Source organism: Athene cunicularia (genome assembly GCF_003259725.1).
Source record: "Athene cunicularia isolate RWA chromosome 8 unlocalized genomic scaffold, athCun1 chr8_part1, whole genome shotgun sequence".
Classification (NCBI taxonomy): domain Eukaryota; kingdom Metazoa; phylum Chordata; class Aves; order Strigiformes; family Strigidae; genus Athene; species Athene cunicularia.
Window position 1 is genome coordinate 27434454 of NW_020799109.1, and position 11682 is coordinate 27446135.

An 11682-nucleotide genomic window follows, 5' to 3' on the forward strand; every position below is an offset into this window, starting at 1 on the left:
AACCACCCTGCCCAAGTCTTTCTATGTAAGCAATCAAAGCATCCAATGATGGACCACAAAGTGCTGTGACAATGGTTCTCCAACAGCATGAGAAACCCTCCCCTAGCCTCCAGACACTACCAAAAAAAAATTAAAAAAAAATCCTTCAACGAAAATGCACATTTTCAGATGTTTTCCTGCTTATGAACTGAAGGCTGTTCCACTCACAGCCTGGACTGAAAAACTGGTCTTCTTTCCCCAGGCACAGAATACCACAGGCAGTTATGTCAGCAGACGAACATCCACAGAGCTCATACTCTCCCCAGGAATTATAAGGAAGTCCAACATCAGATACTGATAAACAGATTAAAATACTGCTTGATGAACTCTGTGCAAGAATCATATTTTCTTGAGACATAAGGAGAAAATTCAGGGAACTTCCACTTGTAGAGAACCATTTGTCGTTCAATTTTGTTCTGTTTTGTTTTGTATTTCCACTAGATGTCTAGATTGTGGTGGAAAAAGGCTGCTGTTCTCTTGACAAAAACTCCCAAGGGGACTATCTAGAGTCATTATCACAGTTTTGGAAATCTATGAATGGAAAAAACTTCATGCAAGCACAATGCATTACCAGCAGTTGAAATACTCTACTATCCACAATGTAAAGTCATTTGTCTTGGAGACACGATTAACTTAGGGTATTAAGCAACATTTTAGTAAACTGGTGATGAATATTAATGTCACACCACAGATTTTCTTTGTGACTGATGACTATGGTGTGAGCTCTGAGCTAACAACTGTTGTAAGTCACCTGGACCTAGCAATACTCCCTTCTCCTATATAGCTGCCTGGGGATCAGCACAGAGCACAACAGACAGCATACACGTTTATTACAAACTAGTATACCAGGAAAACAAGGCTTTCAGAAGGCACTACAATGTACTGGATACGAAGAAGTTGGTTTTTCACGAAGTACTTGAGGCTGTTGACAATCAATAGACCAGATATGATGAGTTTCCTATTTTCTGACAGTGACCGATATCAGAAGGTACAAAAGGAAGGTGCCTGAAACGCAGCCACCTAGAATATCAGAATAATCCCTTCACAGAAAAAGTGCTTTGCTAGGTCCTTTGCCAGTTATTAATTGACTTATATCTGAAGCATATTTACGCTATAAATTCTTAATGTTGTCTGATGTAGTTATGAATGTCCTCATCCACAAAAAAAACCCTGAATATTTGTAACTTCTTGTAGTCTGGCCTAAATGAAATCTTTAGTATTTTAAGTTATTTATCTATGCACATCTGAAATATATCCTCTTATTTACTTTATCATATTTTCCCATCTATAAAAGGGAAATATTACCAACTTGTCTATCCCACAGGGACTAAGGGATTAAAATACTAAACACTGTACATTTGAGTTGGTGCAAATGTCTGCCCTTTATATATCCTCTCCCTAGATTTGACATCTTTCATTCTACCCACTGAGCTTGAAGGAGTTTATAATACATGATGTATCAGAGAAAGTGTTTGTGGTCATTTTCTAAAGAATGAACATTTATAAAGAGGAAGTAACAGAAGAAAAACAGGAACACTGAGGATATTTCAAGGTCCACAATGCAAGAATTGGGTTGGTAGACAGCACAGGGACACCTCAAACATCCTCAAATATTAATCCTTTATTAGTTGACGATAGGGAAGATAAATTGCATTTTCTGGATTTAGAGGAAAACTCTCACACTGTTTATTCTTTTTCAAAACTCCTGAGTGAGTATACAAGTGCTGCTGGGAGGTGGGGGAGATGGGACAGAAAAGGTAATTAGTCCACGATGCATTTGGGAGAACTGCTTTCAGCTGCCTGTGCTCCAGCCACACATCTCAGCAATGACATGTGACCTACGGCCTTTGTCATTTGCCAAAACTGCCTAGTTCCATGCTACTGTAGGCTTAAACAGGAGGTGTTTGGGAATAAAACATCCTACTATACAGAAAAACATTTTTTTAAATGTTATTTCTGATTTGCTAGTACACAGTACTTCATGAAGGCTATTACATTAAAATGTCACTCACAGCTCTTGGCTAGGTACAAAGAAGGCTTGCTTCCCTTAACAAAGATGTTTTCTATCCACATCAAGATTTACCCAGAGCTCCCTCCTTTAAGCTCCCTACCTCATGTAGTCTAATATAAGGGCACTTGCACTTTCTCCAGTATCTTCTCAACATTATGCATACCTTCAAACTGATTGTCTATTCCTCCTACACTTTTCTAATGGCACTTCCACATAAGAAACAGAACACTAGAAATTCATAATATTTGATCTTCCTTTTGAAGTTACATGCTCCTCAAGCACAGATTAAAAATGCAAAAAGTAAATTAAAGCCTTCAACTCTCAGAAAGCATATGACTAATTCAAACAGTCACCTGCCATTGCCATGTCCCGAACGCTTCTCAATTGCATCTCAACCGTTGTAAAGTGTTATGTTTTAAAGTTTCCAAGACATGGAAAACAGTAGAAGTATTTAAAGATCTTAAAAAAAAAAGTCACCCTGGAATTGACAACTACATAAGAACTCAACCTTTACTTTGAGTGAAAACGTAGGCAAACGCAAACATCACATCAACTCTTTATTAAAGAGAGTTTTCAAGTCTCTGGGGGAAGTCAATGAGCAGCAGTTACTCAGTGGATGCCATTTTAAATCTTTCTGAACCAGAAATACATGGTCTTGTGAACTGACACAGGAAATCTGTCTCAAGAAAAGGATGCATTCAAAGGAGACCCGGGATACTGAATTTGGAATGCATCTTGATCACTTTCTTCAGGACAACTCTGAAAGAGTGTCTTTGACAGGACAACTCTTGGGATCACTTTGGACAGACATTTAGGAGCCTACATCAGACCACAAATCGTGTGTTGACATTTCAGTAGAATTACTCCTCCTAGCAGTTCTGTTCTTGAAGGGTCAGTCGTCCTCATGAAGTGATTGAACTCCTCATTACACTGGTAACCTTCAAAGCATGGCATAGCTGAAGCCAAATAAAAATTACTGGTAAGAGATCCAAGTGCACACTTCAAAACAAGTCAATCTGCATCTATCTCAATCACAGTAGCCTACTCACAGCTGCCTTTCGATCTTAGGTATACCAAGCATAAGTATAAACTTATTGTTCAGTTCTGAGAAAGGGTCTTCTCTTGAAGTCAACTCAAAATTCAGCTTCCTCAATGGCAAGAAACAAATGGATTCTGCTTCAAGGATTATGACAATGCTTTTTTACTCCAAGAAAAACTCAAAGGAAATACGATGACAGAAAACTTCATTGCTATGTTGTGTAACTCGCAGAAATAGACAGTTTAAACAGATGTTTTTATGTTCATTCAGCCAAAGATTCTACAAGAATGAGCAAGTTATCAATATTTCTTTTTAAAGGCAATAGCATAGCACCTTGGAATATAATTTAATCATCCGGAATACACACTTTTCACATCCTTAGCACATTTTCAGTATCTTATGTACAAAAATTATTAGTCCCAGAATCATTTTGTGATATTAGACTAAGGAAAGAATCTACACAGACAAAACACTATGAAGAAATAGATGGAAAAAGTGGCAAGGGATGTGCTTTGTCAAAGACTGCACACATCAAGTAAAATATAAATGTAATACACCATTATTTCAACTACAACTTCCTATGCTTTCTTTGTGGTTATATATAGATAGCTCTCCCAGGCTTTTTATAAATGTTTAATAGTATTATTTGCTTGTACAAGCTGGGAATTTGAGATGAGGTCTTCAGCTCAGTTCAGACTTAATTGATGTCATATCTCTGTACTGCAATTTCTACCTGTTTGGCTTATACTCATGCTGTCTCCCAAGTGTAGAGCCTCTAATTGGAAGTTTTCCCCAAATCCCACTCCCTGGTACACTGCTGGGCAGCACATATAAGGTACAGTATAACCATGACATGAAACCCACTGCAGAGGAATACAGGAAAAGTACAAGAAACTGTATATTTATTGGGTTTTTTAATTGCTGGAAGAACAAATAAAGCCTTTCATAGAACTATCCCCTCTGCAATTTTGTAAAAAGAAAGTTCAAGAAAGTGGAAAAAGCAAAAGAATTTAAGAACTTCCTAATCAAGGCAGTTTCTTCAGTTGTTTTGCCTTTCAAGCACATAGGCCTGGAAGTGGACACCCAGGATACTAATGCGATCTGCCTCGTAAGGTATCCAAGAATGAACAACAAAGAAACCTCTCCCTAGCCCTTACTCCTGTCACCACCACCATTGTTGTATACCTCAAGATGGGCAGAAATAGAACTTCACCACTGTAAATGTATCGTGGACTTTTTGAACAGTATAGAGACTCTTTTTGGTTTAATTATTCCCAAGACTCCCTACTATCGTTTGCTGTTCTGACTGCACAGGGGTGACATTTTCATGTAACAGTCTAAGATTCTAGCTTTCACTGACTGATAAAATAACTTTCCTCACTTTTTCTCATACCTATCATATTACCAGATGGATTTTTACCACTAAAGAAGTGAGGTGAGATAAAAGATGCAGTGGATAAATGGATTCCTCTTGGTGAAAATATTGAGCATAGGACAGGCTGCGTACACTCAGCTATTGTCTCCTGAACAGCTCTAGTCAGACAGTAAAGCAGAACTCACTATATCAATGATACACACAGTTCAATGGGGAAGAAAAGACCATGATTTCATTTCTCCAGCACCTTTTTTCCCCCACCGTGTCAGCTTCCATCACCATATCCCACTTTCCTACCACCCATTTCCTTACCAGAAGGAAAAGTTTCAATCAAACAATGAACCTGGGGAAGTGTTGGAATGAGGATGCAGTTAATTTAAAAGTAATACAGAATTGATGCAAAAAAACAAAAAGAGTTCTCATTTGTCCTGAGGATCCCTCTGTGATTTAAACAGTGTTCCAGAGAGAAAACGGTAAAAATCACATTACAGACCAAGGAGCCCAAATATAGCACATGCCAAATATTGGTCAATGCCTCAGGCACCTAGTCTTTATTTCAAGCTGAATTTCCAATGAAGCAAGTTAAGGCAAGTTAAGGACATTTCTATAACTCCGCTTCTTCTAATACTTCAAATAGGTGCCTAAACAGAATACTGACAATTATAATGAAAAATCCATTATATATTTCTCTTTTAATTAATTTTCCCATTAAATATTATAAGTATTCAGCAACTGATACTCTGCAACATTTTGCATGCTGTTTGCATTGTGCTTGCTTTATTTAAGGGACCAAGTACCCTTCATATTTAAACAAGTAGAGATAAAAAATGATTGTAAACACTAGTCAAAGTTGATTCTTAAGTATAAGGAGTCTGGGAATTTGAGCCATCAACACTTCCCAGACAAACACTTTACTGGCAGTGCTTACATGGGGGAGCCTCCACGCACCTGCAGTCAAAGTCATGGGCAGCCAGAAGTGGAGAATTATCATGGATGCCTGTTGTACAGCAACTGTCAACCCCTCCATAAAAAGTCAAAACTGAAGGTAATGCTGACCGTGAACTCTACAGCCATAAATTAATTGCATTCCCTTCCCCAAACTACTGAAATTCCAAAACAGACATCTGAATGCTCCAAACAAATAATATAGCAGCAATGTGAAAAGAAAGCACAAATGCCAGTGCTACATGTTCGCATCTATGGAACGGTTGATGAGTTTAGTGACAAGAGATTTTTTCAGTGCTTCAGATAATTACAGAACCCACTTCTTGGAAAGGCTGAACCCCAAGAGGAAAAATAAAGCAACAATGCTTGGTTTCAAAGGCAAGAAAAACATCTTCTGTTAGAATGAAAGAGGTGATTCTGACTCTCTTACCTGCTGAACATATCTGTCTGTAGTTTTCCACATATAGTAATATTCTATTATGCTTGTTAAGGACTTCCATGGGAGCTAGGGACATAAAGGAAAAGCAGCAGTCATTGCAGGGAGCTGGCACACAGCCCCACTGAAAATCACAGGATTCATTTGATGGACAGTTTATAGCAGAGACTTGCAACTACTAACCCTCCTAACAAAAAAAGACAGTCAGTGTCTCAATCTCCTTAGGGCATTAAATGCACATGGGACCCATGTTACATTAGATGTCCTTTCAAAAAATAGTGCTTTCAATGTAGAAGTAGAGCAGGTTACAGGAAAATCTTCATGCCACATTGGCTCCACAGTAAACCATTGAAGGGAGGCACAATGTGGAAGGGAACCCACTGTCTAAGACTCTCTCCACTTGAGCAGCAAAGACTGGAGCAAGAGCCACAACTACATTACCACAGCTCTGATCTTCCTGGCTTCTATGGAGCTGCCTTCCCCACCCCCCTCCAAAAAAGAGTAATAACTACTAACAGAACTGTGCCCTGCCAGCTTTGCTCTCTGTGTGAGAAGCACGAGGATTTCAGCAGGACCACAAAGAGTGTTGTGCTGTTTCCAAGTCCCTCTGTCTAAAAGATGAGAACACAGGACAAGCAACACTGAAACTACTTGTTTTGTTCCAGGGGACTCGAACAGCGATACAGCAAAATTTGGCTCTCTTTACAGTGGTCCGTTCAATCTGTAGGCTGAGCACCTAGGGTGAAACTTTGGCCAAACTACAGGACACTTCCCTTGGATGCCCAGGATTCCTTTTTAAAACTTTCAAAAGGCCCTTTCTGAAACTGCATTATAAAAGTGACTAAATTTTCATGTTTCAGAAGGCCCAGTACTTATTCTCCTTCAAACACAAATTAATCTACAGCAGCTAGGCTGTCACAACACTTTCCTAAATCCTCCCTCAGCTGTAGTGGAGCAGATGATTTTAAATTAATGTCTCTAAATGAAAAGCTATCTTCTGAGATTTGAAATTCTGCCTGTATAACAGGCTGTCATCAGCATGAGGTCTGCCTTTCCCCAATTTACAGCAAGACACATGCTCCAGTTCAAAGCCCTCTTCTTCAACATGAAGAAAAACAACATAGTTTAGACAAGCTGTAAACCAGTTCTGTCACTGATCAGAACTGGTCACCATGTGGGCTCTCACTTTATATACTTACAAAATCTTGCTGAATGTCAGTGAAATCTTTTCCATATTTTTCTAGCGCTTCCTCGAAGAGGTTTGCCTCTGAAGCAGACCACTCTTCCATCTCATCTCTGCACAGGACTGGCCCACCTTGTGGCACAAGCGCAGAGATTGCCTTGGAAATGTCATAGACATTTTTGTGCAAAGTGTCCATAGCATGGAACTACATGGTTGTAAGAGAGAAAAATAAATGTAAGAACAAACATCTACGGAGAAAAAAATGCTTTACAATGAAACAGCAGTAACAAGAATTCTGCACCAAGTATTTGAGGGTGCAGTGTTCTTATACCTAAGACATAGTCAGTAAAAATTTGTTCCAACCTTAGATTCACTGTGACTTAGCATACAAGTCTAACATTCCCTAACAATATTGGGGTTTGTGAAACACAAGCCCTTGCCTATTGGTAAGTCCTATTTAGCTACTCACCAGCACCACCACTGTAGCACTACTGATAAGAAAATTCGTAGGATAGAGACCCACTCACTCAGGACTGAGCAGCCCTGTTAGGTACCACCATCCACAGATGGGGCATGAACATAGAGGTCCAACAGCATATTTTCTAATAAACTTAGCCATGCACTTTCTTCATCAAACAATCCACAAAAATTGCAAATAAGAAAAATATTTAAGGGCAGCAACCCATGCCAGAAATCCCAAAAAAGATTCAAGTCACACATCATAGCTGAGTAGGAAAAAAGAATTACTCCCTGGAGCAATTACTCTTCAGAAAGCTGAATTACAACTGTCTGCAACTTGTGATTTACAAGGGCTGAGTGCATGCTGTGAGGGAGGAATTGGTGTTAGTATATGAAAGCTTGGTTTTATTTCCTGATTTCTGTAGTTTTAATCAGGATGTTATTTGCCTTTCATCATACCAGTCATGTGCACGTGCATAATTTATCTATATTGTTCTACCCTAGAATTTGTTCTATATATGATTTCATATTATTCCAGTTAGGAGGTGAGGCTTTGATAACAGTTCTCTGGAGACTTCTTAAATTTTATTCAAATTTTCATTAAACTCTCTCAAGCATGTAAATTCAAGTTTTCCCTTTTTTCTGTCAACTCAAAATCACTTGTGATTATAAAATATTAACAATGTCACCACTCCTCAGGAACTCTAAAATGAAGCTCCTCAAAGACAAGAACTGGATCAATTGAAATTTCTTATCTGGCCACAAGTTTTTCCCCCACATGATCTTGCCCAAGGATGCCAGTAACAGTCTGGTGTTGGAAAAGTGATGAGGAGTGGCACTCTGGCATTATAACATTGCAGACAGGCAGATAATAATTTGTATTCTTCTCAAGACAGCTACTAAGCCCATGTGGGATATGGGCTGTGAAGTATATCATCAAAACATTGTAATAAAATGAAACAAAGATAAAATTATCTCATAGAATTATCCATGATGGATCATAGGAGGCACAAGGCCAGAAAAAGTTACTTCATATGTAAATAAAGGGTTCCTTTACAAAGCTGGGATCTGCTTCACAGCAGGCCACAATTACAATCCATCTGCCCTCTCTCTTTGCCAACTGTTATTGCTGAGGTGAATATTTTGCATCTCTCAGAACCTTAAGATCCTCTTAAAAAATCTTACCAGTGTGATGTCCCTAGAGGCTGCTGCAGCACTCATGTGCAAACTTGGCTGTCTGACAGAACTACTGCAATCTAGCGCTCGGGCAAAAGTACCAACAGACCTGAAAGAAATTAAACAGAGCATTAACTTTGCATGCAAAACAAGCATAAATATAAACACCCAACCAACACTTTTTGAGATCAGCAGACTCCACTTCTTAGTAAAAAGATTACATTGTTTGGCACTAGTTCTGAGCCAGAGACTGTTCTCTTCAGATGTGGTTTGTTATTATGAACACTTTACTCAGTTGATACGACCGAAGAGGCTCTGGCGTAGGAGGGGAGACAGTGAAAGACTCAAGGATCACAAACAGGGAGTTTTGAACTATTCTCTTATCCCTTATAGAATCATAGAATGGTTTGGGTTGGAAGGGACCTTAAAGCTCATCTAGTCCCAACACCCCTGCCATGGCCAGGGACACCTCCCACTAGCCCAGGTTGCTCAAAGCCCCGTCCAGCCTGGCCTTGAACACTGCCAGGGAGGGGGCAGCCACAGCTTCTCTGGGCAACCTGTGCCAGTGTCTCGCCACCCCCACAGTCAAGAATTTCTTCCTCAAACCAAATCTAAATCTAAATCTACCCTCTTTCAGTTTAGAACTGTTACCCCATATCCTATCCCTACACCCCCTGATCAAGAGTCCCTCCCCAGCTTTCCTGTAGCCCCTTTAAGTACTGGAAGGCTGCTATAAGGTCTCTCTAGAGCCTTCTCTTCTCCAGGCTGGACCACCCCAACTCACTCTGTCTGCTCTCATAGGGGAGGTGATCCAGCCCACTGATCATCTTTGTGGCCTCCTCTGGACCCACTCAAGCAGCTCCATGTCCTTCCGATGTTGGGTGCTCCCAGAGCTGGACACAGCACTGCAGGGGGGGGTCTCAGGAGAGTGGAGTAGAAGGGGAGAATGACCTTCCTCGACCTGCTGGCCACACTTCTCTTGATACAGCCCAGGACACGGTTGGCTTTCTGGGCTGCGAGTGCACACTGTTGGCTCATAATCAGTTTTCCATCCACCAATAGCCTGAAGTCTTTCTCCACAGGGCTGCTCTCAACCCACTCTTCTCCCAGACTGTATTTGTGCTTGGGATTGCCTCAACACATGTGCAGGGTCTCTCAGACTTAAGCTTTAACAGAAACTGAGCACAAGCCATCTTTATGAATGGCAATAGTCTCTTCCACAATGGCAAGAGCAGGGCTACATTGTCCAAAGGTACAGAGGCAGATGCCAAGACCAGACAGAAAAAGATTCAGTAATGCAAGCAATTTTTCAAAAAAAATCAGTAAAATAAAAAACAATCTTTGTTTTACAACTAAATATTGTGTAATACACATATTATATATCCTGCATAATAATACAGCAATTCTCAAACATTTTTCAATGCCAGCCATTCCGGCATCTGAGACCACAATCCCCATGCTCCTTTTATTCCTAAAGGAATTGGAAAAACTTTTAACAGGAACATCGATTCCAGCAATTCCTACTCCCCTCACTGCTTGCTACATCACATGGGTGAAACGCTTGTGCTCCTGCATGGTGAACTGGAGCTGAACTCCTCTGAGCAACTACTACAACAAGAAAAATTTAGGTAGGTCTCTTTTCCCTACACTCAGATCATGTCCCCAAATTAGTTGAATGCATAGAGGAACAAACTAGTGCCAAGCAGTGAAGGAGTAGGAAAGGTAAATGCTTAAGCAGTAGTTGTCATCGAATATCTAATTTTGGCCAAAATCCAAAACAATCTCCCCCACCCAAGTTTCTGTGGCGATTCACACTTCGCCCTCTCCCCAGCCTCCCATCACTATCCCAATCTCTGCCTCACAACTCCCCCGTCCCCTGCTTTAGCTGAACTGAAACTTTTTTGTCTGTGTGTGTGGCATCTAATTATAAATTAGATCACTGATTCCAGACAGAGGCAATTTTTATACTGATCTTTTCAGTGGTTCTCATTACAGCACATACTTTCAAGCAGCTGTATCAGTGGTGAACAGCCAGAAAGAACCACTAAAACCAGCCTCGCCACCAAAAGCCTACACAAGTTGGAAAGCCCCATCACAAAGCAGCTCTACAGTCACTGTAAACCAACCCACATGCAAACCCCCAGCCGCTGGGGCACTTACACCCTCTCACTTCCTGCTGGGTCTTCCTGAGCACTGTGTGACTGAGTGGCAATTTGAATCAATCCTGCTGAAAATTAACCCAGAAAACAAAGTTCTTCAGCTTTTCAGTGGTGTCCTGTACTTCATCTGACAGAAGCAACTGTGAAACAGCAACCTTTTCAAGAAGGGTCCCTAAGAGGCAGGAATACCCTTTGCTGGAGATATCCCAGCTCTCCCCATCACTCCTTCATCTGTTTGTTCTGCATCACTGGTGGAGATTATCCTCTCCCCATTTTCATCCATTTCCCTATGTCCATCTGATCAAGTAGAATTAATCTTCTGCACATAAATCACTTAGTTCAGCCAGTGACACTGTACTGTTGGCACAGTTCAAGGGGAACAACAATGTATCATGTAAGCAGCACAATGAAACTTCCAAGAGCCCAAATTTTATGGTGATTCTTTAGCGTAGCCAGAACACTGTGAACTTTATGAACCTTAAAAAAGTCTATACAACAAAAAGCACACATTTAACCAAAGGCAAAAATGTATTAATGGATTCTGAACAGTGACACTTTGTTCAATCTGGACTGCAGTTAACATTTTTAATTAAACCAACCTAGTTTTACTCTTGACTCCCTGTTACTGGACTTGCACACAGGGCCCAAACAGTCATGCAAAGGTTTAAGTGTTGCAATTCAGAATAGCCATTTTAAAAATTTTTGGCGAAAGTTCATAATAATGGCAAGATCTATCTTCAAAGTACAAAGAAAAATCAATTTGGGTGTTTATTTCTGAGTACACACACTTCTCGAGTACTTAAAACATCATGTTTCACCACCTCCCTCATTTTCCTCAATTCTTCTCCCCCCCCCCCCCC

The 11682-nt window shown here is 40.3% G+C and overlaps 1 protein-coding gene across 3 annotated transcripts in view; it reads right to left on the minus strand.

Annotated features, from left to right (window-relative positions):
• Positions 1-11682, minus strand: part of MTA1 (metastasis associated 1) — an 83707-nt gene that overhangs the window by 36045 nt on the left and 35980 nt on the right. For all 3 annotated transcript variants that reach the window (XM_026853744.1, XM_026853742.1, XM_026853745.1), the window contains exons 8-10: positions 8673-8772; positions 7045-7233; positions 5840-5914 (exon numbers count right to left, since the gene is read on the minus strand). In XM_026853744.1, coding sequence (XP_026709545.1) covers positions 5840-5914; positions 7045-7233; positions 8673-8772 — 364 coding nt within the window. The remainder of the gene's footprint in view (positions 1-5839; positions 5915-7044; positions 7234-8672; positions 8773-11682) is intronic.